A 22,259-nucleotide genomic window follows, 5' to 3' on the forward strand; every position below is an offset into this window, starting at 1 on the left:
ATGAGCCCAGTTCATCCCTCCTGTGTTCCCCTTCACCAGCATTATAAAAAGGACTCACTTTCAAGCACAGTACAGAGGTAAGTCAGATGCAAATACGGTCAGAACAACTGGTTTGTATTCCTGCTCTGAGCTGCAGTGATCAGCACAGGGCTTCTTTAGGGTACCCCAAAAAGCTCTGGTCATGTGTTTGACTTCCTCTAAAGTTCCCCTTTCCTCTCTCCCCCAACTTCTTACTCTGCCATCCACATTTGCTCCAAAACAAGCAGCTGTTTACCCTTTCACCACTGCCTGCAATTTTTCTGACTTGATATCTTCATTTAGTTTTTATGATATGGCTGCCCTGGTACTTTCTACCCTGGCTATCAACTGTGTTAAGTTCATACTGCTTTATTTTGCCCATAGTGTGCTGCTGTTTCTCATCCTACTGTCTTTTTAGAAGCGCCGCAAATCAGGGTTAACCACTGGCACGTATACTGTAACATATCTGTTTATCTCCACTCCCCAGCAAGAGGGGTAACAAAAAAACCAAAACCAAAAAACATTTGATATACAAAATAAGCTGATGGTAACACAATGCCAAAAATAGCTTATATGTTAAGTGCAAGGGAGAAAAGCCTTGATATAAAGCTTGATTGCAACAACATATCAATTTACCAGTTTAAATACAAGACTTGCATTAAAATATTTCTTGCTCTCTAAGGTGATTTTTTTTTTTTTTAATTTATATACACATATCCAGTTTAACACTTGACAGTAGTCTCATGAAGCATTCAAAGAGTATAACTTGATAAGTACACACTGTAGATATGAGTGGTTAATGTCTGTATGATCTCTTCCTTCAAGGGTTTATAACATTATGTTGAGTACTAGCCTCAGACAGGTGACCAGCCACCTGATACAGTATAATACCCCCAAGCCCTTCCCCAAAGTCCCACAGTCAACACTTCCAGTTCTCACTGGATCCAGATGGTGTTGCCTCTTTCTGGTCTGCGAGACTCCACTGTCAGTTCTCCGAAAGTGGAGAAAAACTGCTCCATTTCCTTCTGCAACATATCATTTCTCTTCTCTGCATCTTCCTTGGCTCGTTCTGCATTGCGCATTTTGATTTCTACCATTGTGAACTTCTTTCGCTCTTGATCCAGTTCTTCATGCAGGGCCATCATTTCTGTCTCTAGGGTGAGATTTCTCTGCTCCAAGCTGCAAAATGAAATAAAAGCAGACAGCTCCTGAGCAGCACTCCTTATTCACTCAAGCAGAAATGCACACCAACAATGAATTGATATTTTTCTCTTTTACAAAGCTTAGACTGAGTTTTTGAGAGGTGTAGCTGCAAACCATGGCTTCATCAACGAACCATTCTCATAAGGCAATCTCTCTGGTAGCTCATTTAGAAAACGCCTAGTAACAGCCACTGGCAAGGTGCGCAGTAGCAAGTGACTCCATCTAATTCTCCAATAACAGGCTAAGTATTCCTTTTTCTTCTGGAAGTGTTCACACCCAGGTCCTGCTGCAGTTGTGCTATTGTCACAAAGTCAGGCTAATGCCCTGAATGCCTTGTTTCACTGCTAGTCTCCTTTGTTCATCTGATATATCTTCTACATCTGTTTGCAAACCCGGATTGACAACTTCAAAAATAATGATCTTATTTCAGATCCAGCCTTCCAATGGAAAGCATTAGAAATCCTAGTAGTACTAAACACACAATCGTCATGCATAGTAAACATTCTAAGAAAGGCTCTATTATACTATATACTGCACTGAAAATAGCTATGTGGGTGAAAGACTGCAATATTCTGTATGCCGCACTTTCACTCACAGCTACTATTGCCAGTAGCTCTCACATACTGTGATCCAGCTATGACTTGCAGTGCCAGAGATACCAACGCAAAGAGCTGCAGTGCAACACAGGTGAGACAAGTCCTGAACAGATTTATGGAAGGACCTTTATTACAAAGAGTACATTCAGCTCTGCACTGCTGTGTGCAGTAGTTAATACTAAATCCACACTTTAAAGTTACTTGCTGATCATTACAGCCATCCATCCTGGTAACCTCATTGTATGTGAGAAGAGTCCACATTATCTATAGGCAAAGATGTGTCTCTTCCTTGCCTTCTTTAACAGGTCCGAGCTGTGAAGGAAAGGTAAAGCAGCTGCACGGAGATAGGACAGTGAACAGAGGTAACTCCCAGATGCAGTGGTGTCTCAAGAGGAATGAGGACACTGGAAAGGAGTTCCAGCAGTCCTCAAAACTACAGATGGATTAAGGCATGCACTGCTTTCACCAAAAGGTGATGCTCAGTTACTCTTCTGGAGTACCTGGTATCAGTTACTCCAGAACTGAGTTACTGTTCTTAGTTCTGGAGAACAGCTATCAAACTAATGAAAACACTGTGAGAGCCTAAGGATTTTGGGATATTATACAGAAACCCACATGGTTCTGGCTTTATTGTTGACAACAATAGGATAGCATGTCACAACCATGGCAATCAATTGCCTTGAAACAAACCCCTTTGTATCATGATATCACAAATGCAATATCAGAGTACGTCAACATTGAAAGATGGGAAACTGTGGTGAGCACTCAGTGACTGCAGCTGGTGCAGATTGCTAGTGAGCCACAAAAGGGAAAACAGCTTGGATTTGCTCTGTAAAAGGCAGTAAGATAGGAGACCAAACTGGCTTACCTTTTTATCCTTGTTTCATACTCTAGTTTCTGCTTGGCCATCTCTTGCTTCAAGCTGGACACCAGGCTGTGCAAAGCACTGTGATTGTTAGTACTGTTGGCCACAAATGTTTCACTGTTATCGCTGCTGCTGGTAGCTCGGCTGCTGTGGCCCCCCACACTCCTCCTGTCACTTTTGTTCTCATAGTCACCCGGGTTTGAGAGGTCTTCATGTGGTGGTCCATCCAGCACAGAGTCTTCAAAGTTACCCGCATAAAAGTCCTGTTCAGGGCAGGTGGTGGTGGATGAACGACAGGAGTTTGAGTGCTCAGGAAGGGATATTTCACAAGAGGACGTTGACCAGGTGGCACTGTCCACACTCTGTTTGTCCTCAGAGTTCACCATAGAGAACTGCTGGTGGACATTGTCATAGGTGGAAAGCCGGTTGTGCTGGCCTGACTCACTCACCGACTCCTTCTGCTTGTTATCCCTCAGTGTGACATAGCCATTGGGCACCCAGCCCGGGGTCCGACTGTTGATGGTGTTGCTGTGCCCATCTGTGCTGGAAACACCCATTCGCACACCCCCATTCTGTACGCTGTGTGTGCCCATCTTAGTCACTGGTCCTTTCAGGGATGATGTTCTCCTGGCTTGCAAGGTACAGTTTGGTAAGGTCTGGCTCTTCTCAGGGCCTTCCACAGAGCTGCTGAAGGACCCATTGGTGACAATGCCACTGCCTTTATTGAAAGCAGGATTTTTTTTCACCATGAGCGGTGGGCTTCTGGTGACATCTAGTTTCTGGATGCTGTTCCTGGGACTGCTTGTCTTGCTCCCTGGCAGAGCAGTTGGAGACTCATTGTCCATGCTTCCCTTTTGGGGAGACTCAGGTTTGTCCCAAGAGCAGCGCCTCACTGCTGTCTCCTTGGTGTTGTTGTTCTCTTTGTTCTGTAGCTGCCCTGCAATTGCTTTCTTTGGCAATTCATTGTTGTTGTTGCATACCTCGGGTCCCATCTGGGGGTCTGCATCCTTGGGAAACAGCTCTTCATGTTTGCTGATCATCACTGACATTAGCTGCTGGACTACTACTGTACCTGGAAGGCAATACCAAGCACATGGTCATTACTGGCCTGCTTTGTTTAAGGCATTAATATATTTTATCCAGCAGATTCCACAGATACACGGTAAAAAATCAACTTATATAAACATTTCATCCACCTGTGTAACACTCTGAGCATTTAAAACACTTGAAGTGCCTCTGACAACTGGGCCAGATCAGCACCACCTCTTCCTTCTGTCAAACCAAGCCAGCAAGACTCACAGACCTTTAAGGACAGGATTTTTTGCAAAGAAGCTATTACCATGAGAGTAACTGCATCTCAGGAAGACCACAGAAGGAGATAATAGATAACATCATTGCAAATGGGATAACACCATTGCAAATGATGTGCTATAACTCAATGTAGCAATCATTTTTAAAATCAATGTCTTATTCTGGCACAGCACATTTATTTAGTAGTTTAACAGAAAACAAGCAGGCAAGGGATTTGCAGCTGCTGAAACTATGCCACATTATAGCACAGCATGGAACTAAAGCACAGTTTGCTACTTGCTGCAATAAATGGCCACCTTTCCTCTTAAGGAGCCACCCCTTGGTGTGCACACTATTTGACTGCACTGTAATTTACACACTGACATTTACAATTGGACTTGGGGTAATAAAGATGTGCAACTTTATTTTGTTAAGCAGACCCTCATTAAGGATTATTAAGAATATTTCAGGAACAAGGTCAAGGTAGTTAAAATAACCACCCATTTTCCAGCTCCCAGAGAGCCTTCAGATGTACATTGTGCTCTTCTAGTCCATGACTTCCCACTGTGCAATATCTTTTCACACACAACTCCTTTGCAGTATTCTAGCTCTGCATACCCCACCGTTTAAAAATGCAACTACTAAGAGGCAATTCAATGTAGGTACCTGACAACATCTTTTTTAGTGTTCCTGTTTGTTTATTTGCTAAGGAAAATTCACACATTAGAACTATGCATTTCTAATGGAAAATTTACTTAGCACATTTACCTGTGTTCCTTCCAGAAACATTAGCTGTTATGTGCAGAATTTTGCACAAACAATGCACTGTACTCAGTACTTTTACTACTGTATTGGCCAGGAAAAGAACGCTTCATGATTGGAATTCTGGAAAACATCTCTTGAACCAAACAAAAACAAGTCCTCATCCGCGTTATACAAGTATGGTTACCCATAGCTGCATGTTTGACTTTGTACAACAGAAGCACTCTGTATCTTCCACAAAGCAAAGAGCAGAGGGGCCATGAGCTCCAATTGATGCACAGTCTTTGTTCCTATACATTTAATTATGCACAGCCCAATTGCAAATCAGCATTGTCCCATGTCAAATCTTGAAGTTATGCTTAAAGTGGAGTCATAAACCTCCTTCATCAAACCTGTTTCTCATTAGTTAAAAAAAAAATTCCCTTCGATTTTATTTAGGAATGGCTAACTCCTCTCTCCCTATCCCGATTCTCTATTTGTCTAGGCTGTCCCAGGTGAGCTGAAGATCCCATCAGTAAATGTCATCCTGTGAGATACCATTCTCACTGACTCCAATGGTACAAATCAGCTCCCTGACATCTCTCACTAATTCCAACCTATTAAAAAATTTGAAGTACTTTTTGTACTATTTAATGCAAAAGCTTGGGAAAAAAGGGACAGTTTGATGTCTGACCTAGAAAAACATTCACAGCAGTTATCTCTCAGGCTGCTAAGCTCTACGGCAGTGGCAGGGTGAGAAAAACTATTATTCCAGCCAGCCTGGCAGTTCTGAAGACGCAGAAATAAATCAAAAGTGAAGTGATAGGGAGCAAACACACACACACACACACACACACACACACACACACACACACACACAAATGTAACTCCTGAGAGAGATATGGCAAGATAGCAGAAGAGGAAGGAAAAAAGCAGGAAACTCTCTTATGGTTTCTCTTTTCTAAATACCACTGAGAGATGATATAAGAGATGTAAAATACAACTGCAATGACACAGTAAAGCTTATCTCTGCACCCCTGTATCTGATAGTCACAGTGCATTTAAGACAAGTATGTATAGAAAAAAGGGGGAAGCTGTAAAAGCTGATTTAAGAGCATTTGAAGCTGCAGAGGTTTGATGATGCTCATGCACAGTCAATAAACATGCACATACATTGGACACCTGCTCTTGCAAACCATTTTAAGTCAAATGCATGATCAAAAAATTCTCTGCGACAATAAGAATCCAGGCATTCAAGTGAACATGATGATTAAGTGTGAAGCGTGATTAAGATGAGAAGTGTGGCCAGCAGGCTCGGGGGACGTGATCTTGCCCCCTCAACTCTGCTCTCATGAGACCCCACTTGCAGTACTGCATCCAGCTCTGGGCACCCCAGCACAAGAAGTATGTGGACCTGTCAGGGCAAGCCAGAGGAGGCCACAAAGATGATCAGAGGCTGAAGTGCCTCTCCTTTGAGGACAGTCTGAGAGAGCTGGGCTTATTCAGCCTGGACAAGAGAAGGCTCCAGGGAGATCTCCGAACAGCTTCCATTACATAGAGGAGGTCTACAAGAAAGCTTTTTACACAGGCATGTACTGACAGGACAAGGGTGAATGGCATTAAACTGAAAGAAGGTAGATTTAGATTAGATAGCCGGAAGAAATTCTTCACTATGAGGGTGGTGAGACACTGGCACAGGGTGCCCAGGGGAGTTGTGGCTGCCGCATCCCTGGCAGTGTTCAAGTCCAGGTTGGACAGGGCTTGGAGCAACCTGCTCTAGTGGAAGGTGTCCCTGCCCATGGCAGGGGGTTGGAACTGGATGAGCTTTAAGATCCCTTCCAAACCAAACCATTCTCTGAGTCCATATTTAAAAACCCTTTCCACATGAGTTTTTTTGGCTTCTCTGAACTACTGTTCAAAAAGCTAACCCCGACTATCCACTGCTTTCATACATGATTTAGAAACACCATGTGTCTGTTCACAGCCACATAGTTGTTTTAAGAATTAAAAGGAAGAAGGAGGAAACATAAGTCTTCAGAAGAACAAGCAGATTAACAAAGTGTATGGAAAATTGTTGTATCTGGGGAAGAGAAAAGCATCATACTCACAGAAAAAGAAGAAAACAATACACTCTCAAATAAGCTATAGACACTGCGTTTTTGAGTTTCGGTAAAATTTTCAGTGTAGAGTCTGTGTACAGCCCTAATTTCTGGAAATGTTAAGTAAATCTCAAATATTAATCAAAAAGCATTTGAAGGGAGAAAAAGCATCATGTACTTCATGGAGAATTAAAGTCACAATTTATTATAGGAGGAGATTGTCATGGCCATATTTTTGTCTCAATATAGCAAAATGTTACAGCTGAACATTGTTGTAAATAATAGAATACAGCTGACAGTTTGATCACTGGTGTGCCAGAAGGCATGCAATATATACCACTGCTTTGTGAGGGATCCAACAGCGATCACTGCAGTATGAACCTGTGCTAACTTTTTCTCACCCTGAAGAACCACAGGTAAAATATTAATTGCACTCCAGCCACATGTGCTGAATGAAAACATACCATATTTGCAGCAAGTTTTGAGAAAAAAAGTGTATTTTTAGTGAAGTTGGCAGAGCAACAGCACACTCTCATACAAATTGTAATGCTCACATTTCAGTGACTTTTATAGTAATCTGCAAGATTTAACACAGAAGTTCATTCAGGTTGAAGAATTCTGTGTCTATAAAACAGATAGATGGAACTTACTGCGTATATTACATGGACTGTTATGCACTGTTAATAAGCCTAAAGACATTCCTTATTTCTATTACAAGTTATGTACAGGAAGCTCACCTTCCATGATAGTCAGAGGATCTTCCACTTTGGGGCGAAGAATGTTGGGACCAAAAACAGTAGCCAGATTTTGCACACTCATTTTGTTTATGCCTGAGTAAGACTGGACTTCATCAAGGAATCTGTGGGGGAGAAAGAGGCCTTTAAGGAGGGCATAAAAAGGAAAAGAAGTCAAAGCACATGATGCTTTCTTAACATAGTTCAATTCTTCCATTGCAAATCCTCATGGAACACCTTGAAAGCTCAAGGCTATACTCCTCAACTTCCTCAGATTTTCTTCAAAATGATACATTGATAACAAAGTCTAAATCTCAATCTGGACTGACTATAACTCTGCTGAAGACAGTAACTTTCTCCAGTGTAACTCATCATCTACTTCCCTCATAGAATATGGCTGAAATACAAACTGTCATTTTTTAAAAAGTTGATTTCTTTTAATGCTGAAAACTTCCTGTAAGTTCACAAATTGCAACCTGATTTTTACAATCTTACACATATCCATGAAACTACTCTATATACTACAAGATATACACAGTTTTCAAGGATACCATGCTTCAGGAGTGTACAGCCAGGGCAAGTAACTGCAGTTAGAAATGGAATCGTGGATCCTATAAAGAAGACAGAATATATAGATTTCTACCTTCTTGCATCTCTTGTGGAGTGCAGCCTGCACTCCTGACAAGAGGGAAGTCATAACTTGTGCACCTTGATAGGGCAAATTAGTAATTAGTCATGCAGTAAATCTGTATTTTTAGTGCATTCACTGAAGTTCACCTATCCTCCGACTCTGAGTAATGCTTTCCCTTCAGGGCACATACACAGACAGGTTTGTCTGTCAGCTCACAGTTATAAATACCATAGCGATATTCTTGCAAGAGCACTTACCTACAGATATATTTCAGCAGATTATAATTGACAGCTGGCAGGCTCTTCACTTGTTTCACCAGTTCTATCAGGCCCTTTAAGTGGTTTCAGGAATAAAAACAAAGCGGGGAGGCACAGTTTCTTAGTATTTTACCAGAGACTAAAAAGAAGTCAGTCATTCCAATTACAAGGCAATAAACACACCACTGAGACCGCAGCATTAAATGCTATATACAGGTTACCATCAGAAATAGCTTGTAGAATCCATTTTGGATAGGGAAAGCTGTATTTGGCTAACAAGGATTGACTCTAGATAAAAATAAACATGTAAATAAATAACTTGGTTTCATCCTGTCCTTTCCTTCTCCTTCACTCCTTTTTTCGAAGAGCAGCTCCATTCCTTCTGATGATAACAAGGCTGAGGCTCCCAGGAACTATTCTTTTTTGAACTAGTTGGTGTTTTCATATTAGAACCTATTTGGGTATATTACCCAGTTCTGTCCCATACTAGATTCAGACCAAGAAACAGTTATTTCAGTGTATGCCCACCTGGGAATGGGACAAGCAGAATATCACACACTAATTTCTGTGCCCTTTGGAAACAGACCCTGGCTGAACTCCTTATCAACCAGTGCCTTTAGAATCTTTTTCAGCATGCATTTTTTTTTTGGTACTTTTCCACCATCAGCAGAGTTTTGATTACAATACATTACCAAAAAAAAATGAAATTCAAGATATGTGGATCATGATAGTGCACACGTTTGCTCTATCTGTGCTAAGAAAAACCCCAAGATGCACAGCTCTCTCAGTGACTGCACTTATTCTGCATGGAGAAAGATCAACTGAAAATCTAGTCAGACAGCCTTACAGTGACACTGCTAAACCACCACAAAGAGAACTGAAGTGGCTTACCACCTACAGTAATGATATTCTACAAACTGCCAGTACCAAGTCCAGCACCAAAAGGCCACTGTAATCTGAACATGCTTTCAAAATGAATTTAATAAAGTGTTTGTGGCCTAATTGCTGAGGATCTACATAAATACATGCTGGATGAAGTTGATATAAAATTACTACAAATTTAATCTGAAAATTAGTATCTCTACAAATATAAACTGCATGATGCCTAACTGAAGAGCTGTCAGGTGCCTTTGTATTGGAGCTATAAAGCATCAGAGACATTTGCAACATGCACAAGCAAACAGCTGCAACTTTAGGTCTGAGGATCTGGAACAGGTTGCCCAGGGGGGTTGTGGAGTCTCCTACACTGGAGATATTCAAGGCCCGCCTGGACAAGTTCCTGTGTGATGTACTGTAGGTTACCCTGCTCTTGCAGGGGGGTTGGACTAGATGATCTTTTGAGGTCCCTTCCAACCCTTGGGATTCTGTGATTCTGTGATCCCCTGCCATAACTTGTGCAAAGAGAAGCTCAAATTAAACCAGCTGAACAGCCCACTCCCACCTTTTGCAAGCAGCTGACAAAAATTTGCCCCTTGTAGCAAGCTGTAAAGAACAGCAAAAAAACCCAGTCTGATTTTGGGGGGTGAAAGAGATTATAACCATAGAAGCCACTTTGCCACAGATCTTTCCCCACCCTCCGTTCCATCAGATGGGAACAACTACCACCTCTGCTGTTGGTAGTCATCAGATGAAGGCTCAGAAAGGAGATGGTCTCTCAGAAAAGAGGGGTTCCTGCTCATCTTAACTAGTTAGAAGATGAGGTAGGAGAGGTTCCAGTTCCAGCCAGATTTAAAATGTCGAAAAGGAATAAACAACTTGGAAAGTAAGGGGAGTACACTGAAATCAACAGAACAAGCCTATTTGTATTGACTTTGACAAGAAAATAGCAGGTTTGACCTCATTACCTGTAAGCACACAAAACAATTTAAAAACAAGCACTTAAATTTTTTATGTCTCCAGACTAATACATTGTAGGCCCATGCAACTGCAGGGCACATATTATCAGTCAGATCTCTTATTTTGATTATTTGTGTTTTGTTGGTTTAGAGGAGTCTGGAATGTCGCCCGCTTCCAGTGGCCCACTTCCATCTTTTTGAGGCCTTCTGATTCAACTACAAGCAATTAATAGAGTCCATTGGCCTTCAACTAAAAGTCAGTAAAAGTTGGCTAAAAGTAAAATCCTGACGCTTAGAAGAAAATGACCCCTGATTTAATGGCATGAGTTGAACAGCATCTACCAAGTTCCTTTCTTTTACAGTTCCATAAAAATATAAGCCTCTTCCATGCAAAATGGAAGCTATTGATCACAATAATGTTTACTTGAACTGAATTCAGCAACATGCAATAAATACAGCCAAGTTTATGCTAGGGGCCTATATTTAGACTTCCAAATTACCTAGGTGGTGACAATTTTCATGTAAAACCAGCCTCAATTAATAGATGCACACCTTAAATTAAGACTGGCAATCACTAGTTTCTTTCCTCCTCAAAATCAGAACAGGTTATAACATGCCAGCCTTTTATTTCACTTTACTCAAGTTGCCAACTCACCATTTCCTCATCCTTGCTGAGCATTTTGGCACAGGAAAGAAAATCTTCGTATTTTGCATATGGTATGACCGGTTCTGGGAGTTCCCTTAGGTACAGCTTAAGCAGTGATGCCACCGTGTGCACATCTGTGTTGCTGTTGGGTTGGAATACAAGAAGTTGTTACTGTGAATCAGGATAATACTGTGAGACTGATAGGTGAAGAACTGCCACATAACTTTTCCACTTTCACCCCAGATTTTACTCTCCGGTAGTATATACATGTATAGATCACATCTGTAGTCTGTTTTATTTTGATTATTGGGGGGTGGGGTGTTGTCCTATCAAGAATATAGGATACCTACAAGCGTGTCAACTCTGCTGATTTATTACTATGGATAATTACAAATAAGGCATTATTTGCAGGCATAAGCATTGAGAAGATCCTGACAGACATCTCATATCAGGCACGCAAAATTCATCTTAACTGACACTTCTCATTTTCACCTGAGCCAGCAACCAGGCTTTCCATTTATACAGTGGGGATTATTGTCCTACCAGAGATGGGCCCAGCTCCCAAAACATGCTCAGCATGTTGCAATTCCACTGTATCACCATCTGCTCTGGTATCAGTAGTAAGTAAGCAACTTTTAAGGGATACCATGTATACCACAGGAGTTTATTGAAAATTCCCTGCAGTTGTTTCCCTGACACACTTCTTTTTCCTATGGGCTCTCACAGAATGACTAGTGTGCTGTTTAGCTGTACCATTACACCAAAAACCTGGATATACTTTACACACAGAACCGCAAATTTACGGGAAATGAGTTTTAGCTCTATCCTGTACTGAGTGAGCTAAGGCATTGCAAGTCATCAAATAGAAAATGCCTAAATGCTAACACAACAGGTAACGTTATAGGGCTGACAGTCAAAGACCTGGTATGACACATGCTTTCTCATAATTACATTTGCAGAATCTTTAGTTTTCTTTGGATACATCTAGTAGGAGCCTAGGCTGTTTATCCTGCATACTAAAAATAAGATGACTGGGAGAAAGATCAAAATCACAAGTTCAGAATATGCAATAAAACTTGCTTGAATGTTTCTGTAGTGTGTCAATTATGCTGTGGTAACTTAGGAGTACTTCTGTGGAAAGAAATAAATAGAAATAGATAAAAACTACAGGTTAGGATGAAAAAAATCACTCAAGTTACTTCTGACTCCATATCTGGGTTTAGCCATTCAGGCATTTATTCAAACCCTTACTGGAATGTTCTACGTGCTTTTTCCCTTGTTTAGATAAAGAGTTCTACTGCAAGCTGATACCTTCCCCTCTGACCTCTGAAAAAAATCAAGATCATGGATACTAAATTATGCTAATTTCACTCATAAGAAACAGAAAATGCACAGATATTTCTACAATGCACATCATTGTGGATTTTTTTTTTTTCTTTTTAAACATTTTTAAAGGAACATTTTTTAAACTCACAGTCCCTCAAAGGGAACCACTGGTATTTGACACACTTAGGCTTTGCTAGAGGTATGTTAATCATTATTCTGGAATGATCTCTGTTAAAACAATAATGGCTTTTAAGTTAAATCTTAACAAGAACGATGGGAACAACCTTAGATTAACGTGGTATGGTATGAGCAATCTAAGTCAAAACAGAAAAAGAGAAACAATAAAGCACTGTATATATTTAAATGTTAACCACCACCACCCTCCTTGAAATAAATTCCCAGAGAACATTTGTGTTTCAATCATGAATAAGTCCCAGTCAAAATTCCAAAAAGCTCTATAAGGAAAGCACTAGTGCAAATCCACATTTTTAAGGAAGGTTCAAATTCTAATTCCCTGATTGCAGCCCTCTACTTGTAGACTGGCTTGGATTCAAAACAGGAATGGGGTAAATGGTGTTTACCCCACCCTGCTTCTTGGATGCATGTACAACATATGTAAGGATGTTTCATAGTCAATACTACATATGAAACTAGATATAGTTGTACTATGTTATGAGATTCAAATCCTAGCTCATATTTGGGCTCTAACCTTGACTTCTACCTAACCCCCAATCCAGATGCAAAGTAAGTGAACTGACATCCTGGCTAACAAAACTCTATTCACAACCCAAAGGCTTAAAACCCAGACCCCAATAATTTCTTAGGTAGTTGATTGCATGTCTTGTTGCCATTGGAGCTATATTTTAGAGCACAATCATGGCATGCATGACCTGGCAGTTACCACTATTCAGCCTTATCCAAGAAGCAAACTTTATAGGGAGATCTTCAGTTTCCCAAGCTGTCAGTGCTTCAGGAAAGCAAAAAACAAATACAGAGGGAAAGACTTTAGCTAGCCATATTCTGAAGGACAGCAGCAGCCAGAGAAAGCAGATGTGAACTGGCAGCCTTAGGACATTGCAACAGGAAACTGAGAACAGACATCGATCTGCAGATAATTTAACTCTGATTGCTGGGCACCAATGGTCTTTATGAAGATTTTATTATTATTATTTTATTATTTTCATGCCTTGCTGAACAGCTTTCAGAGCAGCCTTTCCAAAACAAAAAAGATTCAAACAGGTGGATTGAGAGAAATTACTGAGGACAATTAAAACTTAGCACACTGGGATCCCAGTGAGGGCGTTAAGGAATATCATCTTCCCTCCTTTGTACTGCCAGGATCATGCTTTGTGCTGAATAATTTTACCCTAGTCCCTCAGCGTGAAGTGGAATACTTGCTTCTGCTGACCATATGTGAGGGCAATACTGCCGAATGCCACAAGATGGTGGAATTGCAAGATAAGATTTTGGAAAATGTGTTTTGTTACCTTTATTTTTTCCCCTAAACTGTAATGGAACACTGCTTAGGACTTAATCTTTTTATACAGAAATTACCATACGGATTTTGGCAGCATAAACAAACATATGCATACACACACACACTGCCTGCAAAGCTCTTTGGAATTTTTAATTCTATTTAGCAACAGTTAGACAAAAGCCAGAAACTTTCTACTTTTAAAGTAACTATTGGTATGAAGATACCAATACTTTCAAAATAATGTAACTAAAAGAATGCTTCATATACACTGAGACCTGGTTAGACCTTGGAATCTAGCAGCACTTTTTCCCTGTTTTGTTTTACAATACAGAGGGCAACTTAAAAACGGCAGACTTTAGTTTTAAACCACCTCTATTTTAGGTGTTTCAATCCACAAATCCCATTAAGTGCATTTCAGACACAGAGGACAGCCGTAAGTTTCAAAGGAGTGCGGCACTGCAAGGTCTCTTGAAGATCAGGAGCATTTATTCCCTTTCCAACCTGCAGTGTTCTATCCACAGTTTAAGTCAACCAGCAGCATTTATATATCCGCCTTGAGGGCATTTGTGTAGTTTGTAAGACATGGATCTTTCCCAGGGCCAGTAGAGGATTTTTTCCTAGACTTTGTCCAGCTACAACTGATCAGTTTCAGACAAGGAGGTTTCTCCCTTCGAACCTGGCCTTGCTTATATTCTAGGACCATTACAACTACAGAAACTTAACGATTATACCCATCTTGGTATTTCCTTTACTATCTGACAGTGTAATATCAAAGTGTTCTATGATAACACATTCATAATTAACATGATTACAAGTGTTCATTAACAAGTATTAAAATAGAGCATGTCAAATTCCAGCAGAAAATCCTCTGTTATCTAAATTGGAACAACCCTCATTAATTGAGGTGGACTTTCTCCAAGTGCACAATGAATAATTCTAAACTTGAAATGGAAATGACAAAGCACAAAGCAGAAAATTGAATTCAATACAAAAAGCACCAGCAAGCTGAGAAACAGCCTACTTTGGCACAACATGGTGGAAAGTTTGAGAAAGATTACTCACCCCACCAAAACGTTAATACTGCTTTACTGTTGATATGTTTCCAAACGAGCATCCCCCACTCCACTACTGTCCATGCAAAGGCATTACAAATGCAAATGCACCAGTCATCACACCACAGGTATTCAAAGCCCCATTCATCTGAACTTTGTCATCAATATCGCTCGTGGCACTGCTGTTTTGACAGCACTTTCCTTTGTGATACCACAGACACTGTGGAAGTGGCTGTCAAACTGATTACACTGCCTGGAGATTTTCACCCTCTCTACCATGAACGAAAATTACTGAAACCCAGCAGGCCACCAGCAATCCACACATAACCCTCACACAAAGCAGACAGCATGTTCAGTGAGCTGCAGTAGGCGCTTCAGAGCACAATGCCAACAAGCCCCTCATAAACTCTCAGAAAGGAAATATTAAGAAAGCAAGGTCCCATTACAAAAAGATTAATGCTCCAAAAATAGCTCTAGATCATGATGACACATAAACAGTCTGCATAAAGAGCAAACAGTAGGGAACGACAAGCTGTGAGGCTATAATTCAATTTAGGAGTTCTGGTAATAATACATTGAGAACAGTACAGTTAAAACAGTTTGCGAATCAGTACCTCCTGAAATTATTAGAATTACAGCTCCATCATTTCAGACGTGTCACAGATCACAATCCTGGAAACAGAGTCTCCCTCACCAACATATCCTGTACCCACTGCAACATTTGCTGACTGTGTCCCTGCTTAGCTGCATCCAGGTCTATAGCGTAGCTCTCAGACGAGTACAGATGTTTTCCTGACATGGGAGGATGAGTTCTCAACTGGCTGCCCAATGTATACCTTTGATGCCAGTCTGCAGACAGCTTAAAGGAGATGGTAGAGCCCATGATAAACCAGTGATGAAGCACAGAGTAAGCAACATTAAGGGAACATTACAAATGTACATAACTACATGTAGAGAAGCCAGTACCCAGAGGCTAGGAGGGCAAAGTTCGTGTTCAGTAATGTTATGGTGAATCAGAAATGGTTAAATCGTATCAAATAATTTGGAAGACAAGCTTTGGTCCAGAAACTCAAAGGTCAGGTAAAATGCATAACATCTGATTGTCCTATATGATTTATTCTATAAGCATTACTCTGTATATAAGTTTCCTATATAATGTGTATCTAGCACAAGCACTGTACTGTGCCTAACCTAAGTACCAGATGAAATTTTGCCTACAACTTGTGAAACATATGAAAGCATTTCCCATTTTATGCCCTGAGCTGTCTGTCCTCTTCTCCTTGCTGCTGCAAGACCCTGGCTGTACCTTACATTAACAATTATATCAAATCTTGTTTTACTGTTTAGACTGAGAAAAAAAAAAAAAAAAAAAAAAAGAATGCAGATTCTGTTCCTTTGTCCTTGTGCTTATGATGTTTACAATATATGCTACCTTAGAATCATAGAATAGTTTCAGTCAGAAGGGACTTTCAAAGGTCATCTAGTCTAACCCCCCTGCAAGGAGCAGAGACATCCTCAACTAGATCAGGCTGCTCAGCACCACATCCAACCTAGCCTTGAGTGTCTCCAGGGATGGCCAGGAATGGGTTATTCAGGGGGCTAAGAACCACAAGCAATTCTGAAGATCAGCAGACTCTATTTCCAAGTTAGATATCCACTGCAATAATTAACAGCTAATTTCATTTGGGCTAAAAACTGATGCTTTAAAAGCAGCAATGATGACAGCAATACAGAAGAGACAAATGGAAAGACAAATTATATGGAAGGATATTAAAAATTGCTTAGAAAAATTTAGATCCTTGAAGAGAGACAATGTGCTCTTTTAAGAAAGGTGGGCAGAGGCCTAAGAAACAAAAAAAAAAATCCACCAGCTCCAGTGAATATGTTGCTAGGTTGTTCAGAAAGACTGTTCAGCTTCTGCAAGATTTTGCAGGGATTGTAAGTATATATAAAACATGGAAAATCACCACAAAAACACTACCTGTTCTTGCTTACTGGAAGAGAAAGCCACAAATCTTGCAACCCTAAGAAAGGATGCTTTAAAAAACACACTGTCAGACCTTCCACATAGTAACAAAATGTCATGCTTTCTTAAAGGTGACCAAGGCCTTCTAAGAAGTCATTTGTCACTGACAAGGGAAATATCTGGCTGCTTTTTTTTTTTTCTTTAATCACAGCTGACACACCAACTCCGTTTCTGAAACCGAAATTTATGCAAAGCAACTACAAATGTTCATTCATTGCCAATAACTAAAACCACACTCTCCTACAGCAGGATACCAATTAAACTGATTTAATGACCCTTGCATCACATTAGAAATGTGTCTCCTAATGTATATTTAATTGCTAGACTGGATCTTTAAGTTGTGCCATATGCAGAGGTTTCTGCTAGCTAGTTAGAAAAACGGCTGGAATTAGAAAGGATGTGGAAATGGCTCCAGAGGCATAACTGATGAGCAGATTGTGAGGATCAGGGAAGGAAGTCTGAAACAGGCAGAAGCAAACAAGAATTTTCCCAGTTTTAGCAGCTGTACCTCCCCTTTCCACGACTATGAAAAATACTAACGGTCCAGTTTGCATACTAAAGGGCCTGGGGTGTTGGATGTTTCAGGTCAGATAGCGGGTTTTCTCATTTTGAGTTTCACACACTGGTTCCACATACACACAGCTTATGATTCTTCAGCAACACCACATCGAACTATGAGATCAAGATCAAATTAATACATTAAGGGGTTTACTACTCTCCAACTTGTCCTGTCCTGGACTCACTTTGTGCATTATAAATGACTTCAGAATCAGAACATCCAGCTGCTAACTCATGTGAGAGCTACCATTTGTCAAACACGTTTCACGTTTCAAAACATGGCTGCATTTTCCTTTAAGCAAAGCTGGTTTACTACTTCTTCTACTGAGTTTACCACTTCTACTGCATTTGTTCTGTGGTCCTCTTTGCCAAAAGGCTGCAGACAGGAATGCAAGAGGCGGCCTATATTGTTTAGTCATGGTGACAGCTTATTGTAAAGGAGTGACAGTTCAAGTAAAGGTAGGCTTCCACGAATGAAGAACTGTTTTATAAAATTTCAGGGCCAGGCGAGGCTGGACGGGGCTCTGATCAACCTGGTCTCGTGGATAGTGTCCCTGCTCAATGAAGGGGGGTTGGAACTAAGATGATCTTTAAGGTCCCTTCCAACCAAAACCATTTTGTCATCTATATATGGGCAGTGTCTCCACATTACCATGGACAACAGATGAACTCTTCAGAAGAGACGATCTGTGCCTTTGGACTCCATCTCCCAATGGCTGTAAGGTCATGATGCCAGAGATGGCATTTCAAAGCAGTGCTAATCATGGCTGGATGATCTTACCTTTGTTTTTGCTTTTAATTCTAGAAGTCATGTATTTTACTGAACTAGCTAAGAAAGCATAAAAGAACAAAGATTATTTAATAATAATTTTTCACACAAACATATATAGAAGCCTACACATGTATCAAGACCTCTTCACTTGTTCTAAAGTTTTTGTTTGACTTACATGCACTTATACACAGAAAAAATGTCACTATGAAAAATGGCAAACTCCTCAAACATCAGCTCTTTGTATTAGTTCCAACACAGATGACAGCAGCTAGCTTTTCTCCCAGTCAGAGCCAGTGACCCAGCACCACTAGAGAAGTGTGACCTGGATTCCATTGTTTCATGCCCATCAACAGAACCACTAGCTCAGCTCTAACTGCAAAAATGTTTATTGATGTTTCAGAACAGGCAAAATGTAAATTAATAAACAGAAGCTAGGTAGATTTTGTACTACTGGACTTTTGACTAATAATACCATACAATTACAGATTAAACAGTGATCTCGAGATTCATGAGAAAAAGCAAGCATGAGCCCGGAATATATATGGTTTTTTCTTTACCCTTCAGCAATGTTTCACATTGTGGCCGCTTTCCAAGAGGTCAACTTGCCAAATAGGCTGCATCAAACCTGAAGACCACGCTGCTGTTCAACACAATGACAAGTTACCCCAAAACAAGGTAATCACATAGGCATTATAAACAGTGTGAAATGAACCTCACCTCAAAAGCTTAGGAAAGAACAAAAGGTTGGAGAAGAAAGTAGATGCACAATGGAAACAATGGCAGAGAGACAGAATTTATGTCTGCCTGACTTCTGGACCATTGCTACACCTAAGTCAAACTGCTCCAAACTTAAATGTAAGAAAGTAAACAGCAAAAGTACCCTTCACAATGAGACACACAGACATACAAGGTCAGTGTTCTATAAATTTTCAGCTTCAGAAGCAGAACTGCAGGACTACCAATTTATAGTCAACTCCTGGTGATGTTTCTAATTGCTATAGTAGAGATTATATGCGTTCTTCACAGCAGTAGCATGTAAAATATCTTCTCTTTTTCATCTACTAAAGCTCAGCTAGCATGCCTGTTCCCGGACTCATTAGTGCATGCTACAGATGTTGCTACATAACCTTGTAAAAAAATTTTTTGTGGCTAAGCCTTGGTCTAATTTGTTTCAAATAGATAGAACTTGCGCACCTCTTTCAAGCTGTACCTCTCAGTGGGTGTTCAGTACATCATCTTCCTGGAGCTGAGGATTACTTGTTTTCTGAAGCATTTCCTCCGCAATTATTTGGCTCAAAGACACAGAAAAAAAAATAACCTTCTGTTTCTGCCATTTGCCTACTTTTATCACTGGTAGATATGACCAGTAATATTTATCTTAATGTCAAGTAAGGAAAACATACATAAGGAAAACATACATCCATTTTCCTTACCCATGGCTTAAACCACAGCACATACCCAACGGATGCTTCTTTACCATTTTTAAATAAGTTACACAATATTTGAGCAGTCAGGGAGTATGCTACAAATATTTATCAGCTAACACTGTCATTTCTTATAGCCCTCTGGCTCCTTAAAGCTATTTTCTTGTCAATTGTCCTAACTTTCACCTTCCAATGAGAAACTAATAAGCCTCATAGGAAGACAATTGCCTTTTCCAGAGCGCTATGCATCTCTTGAAATTTCTTAAAGTGAGGGTCAGGACTGAGGAAACTGTTGGAGATACAACAGCATTGCAGATGTTTGCTTTCTGCACACCTATGATACACATACCTCCATGCGTAACAAATTTGCTCACTTCATAGGAATAGGGAAGTGAGAGAGGTAAATGATTTCCAGCAATCAGGTCCATATCATGCCATGTTTTTGCACTAAAAGATCAAGGTATGCTCCCCTTCCTGTTACTTGCATTGCTACCAGTCAAAGGTCCCACAAAATAAATGTAACCTTTCTCCTAACCCACATTAGACCCACCCAAATCGGAGTGAAGCACCCAGATTCCAATTTGGAGGCTTACAGATGTCACTTAGGGCACTTGCTGAGGACCACCACTGTGTAACAGACTTGGGAACTGGAATTTCATTGCCACCATATTAACTCCAATCCAAGTTAAAAAGTCTATGCGGCATTCATAATCCACTGGTTCTCTTTCTCTAATTGCACACCCTGAGTATGTTGACTACTGCACAAAAATTAATCTTACAGAAGGCTAAAGTCATACATAGCTGTGTAGAGAGGACTGGGTTCTTGCTTGGCCCAGAAAATCCTCGTTAGTTCCTGCAAAACTGTACAAATGTTTGAATACAAATTGGACCTGGACCCTCAAAAACACGTAGGTTTGTTATTATGGTCTTTTATTTTAAAGACCAAAGGCCCCAAATTATAAAGGAATACATAAAAGTAGACTTCCCTTCCAGTCAGTTTTATAGGTAACAGAACATACTGAACTTGGTGATAAGAGAAATTCTTCTGTGGAACTGACTAAATGCCAGCATCACCATTGTGTTTCAAATGATACCAAGATCAAGGCAATCCAGATATTTTTGATTGAGCCAAGCCATTAGCAATACTTTTCCTAACCAGCTTTTCACAAATGGAAATTCTCCAGAAATCTCTTTGAAATCTGACATCAAAGCCAGAAATAAAAGAAGACATTTTAGCGCCATAATAGGAAACATACAGAAAAACCTGCAAGACCATGTCATTCTGTCTGTTGCTGCCATGTGTTTTACAGTCCTATGGGTCAGTGAGTAGAACAGATTGTGTCCTGTCTAGGCGTCAGGGAGCTGGGAGAGATGGAGGATTTTACCTGTCAAAAGAAGGCTTCTCTCCACAGTCAAATGCATCCTGTAACTCCTTGACAAGATTAGCCTGCCCAGGCAGTCGAAAAAGGCCTTCTTCCTTCAGCCCCCGTTGTCGAATGAAATCCACACACTGTTCCACCAACATCGGAGCCAGGCGGTTCCCATAGCGCTTTTCGTATCGGACAGTATCTTCCAGCTTCTGGCCAAAAATACCTGCATGAAAAAGAGAGATGTGACTTGGTTGAGATCCACAAAAACATTTGAGGAGCCAATGTTTTCTATTACAACCCATACAATTTACCGTTCATTTAAATGCATGTATAATTCTCCTTTCTTAAGAATAAAACACTAGATTTTGCCTTTATATTCTCATGGAAATACAATGCTGACATATTTTACAGCAATGCTTGAAATCATTATTTAAAATATAATACTGTAAATGACTTTTCAGATCACAAGCACAAAAACCAGAAATAATACAAGCAGGATTTTCCATCACAAACATTCTGATTCAAGTGGTATCTCCATTTTCTTTGGTTCACGCCTATTAAAAGAACCCTAGTTCCTGTACCAGTTTCAATGGCATACAAACATTACCTTTACACATGGAGAGCAAAAGATTTATAAATATAACTGAGGATTTTGTTCTTACTAAACTAAATTACTTGGGTTTCTCACATAAACAAAGATTACATTCCTATAACGTATTATCAATTGCATTATCTCTGTCTGCTTTAGCAACAATAAATTTTATGCATGAAGTAAGATACTGACATGAAGGTGGAAATACATCAGAGGAACTGCAGGGAAGCTGCATTTGTATTTAATCTCAAAAGAACATGGATTTTGTTGTTTTTTTTCTTGACAGAATTAACTTCAGCTTCTGAGGGTATCATTGCTACCACTGGAAAGACAAATACTCGTCGTAACTCATTTTGCCTCTCCCTTTCAAACTGCAGAGCCAGCCATCATAGACAGCATCACAATAATGTTCAGGCATGCCACCTGTGATGGAAGCTCTCACTTGAGACCACCATTTGTTGAATAATATTGCAGCTGAAGTGAGGCAAGTCAATTTCTAGATAATAGCAAGATAATGAATAGTTCTAAGACAGTCATGATCAGAAACTAAAGACCAAATAACTACCTATGCTTGGAAGGTTCCTTTTCCAATTACGCACACTATAAAGTGTGTGAGTGGGAAGGCAGTAAGTCAAAACTGTGCCCTTCACTGAGCACGCACTGGTTTAAAAAGATCCAACAAGGAGAACAGAGTTGTTTTGGTTTGCTTTTTCTAAAGAAAGCCCAAAGTTGTGCTAGTCAGCTTTT

The 22,259-nt window shown here is 40.2% G+C and overlaps 1 protein-coding gene across 12 annotated transcripts in view; it reads right to left on the reverse strand.

Moving 5' to 3' along the window:
* Window positions 1-471: 471 nt before the first annotated feature.
* The window catches only part of ARHGAP24 (Rho GTPase activating protein 24), a 218,446-nt gene continuing 196,658 nt past the window's right edge, over window positions 472-22,259 (reverse strand). For all 12 annotated transcript variants that reach the window (XM_065689068.1, XM_065689057.1, XM_065689078.1 and 9 more), the window contains 6 exons: window positions 20,936-21,143; window positions 10,925-11,057; window positions 8,435-8,508; window positions 7,550-7,671; window positions 2,686-3,754; window positions 472-1,197 (listed from right to left, as the gene is read on the reverse strand). In XM_065689068.1, coding sequence (XP_065545140.1) covers window positions 954-1,197; window positions 2,686-3,754; window positions 7,550-7,671; window positions 8,435-8,508; window positions 10,925-11,057; window positions 20,936-21,143 — 1,850 coding nt within the window. In that variant the 3' untranslated portion in view covers window positions 472-953. The remainder of the gene's footprint in view (window positions 1,198-2,685; window positions 3,755-7,549; window positions 7,672-8,434; window positions 8,509-10,924; window positions 11,058-20,935; window positions 21,144-22,259) is intronic.

Source organism: Lathamus discolor, chromosome 1 (assembly GCF_037157495.1).
Source record: "Lathamus discolor isolate bLatDis1 chromosome 1, bLatDis1.hap1, whole genome shotgun sequence".
NCBI classification, from domain to species: Eukaryota; Metazoa; Chordata; class Aves; order Psittaciformes; family Psittacidae; genus Lathamus; species Lathamus discolor.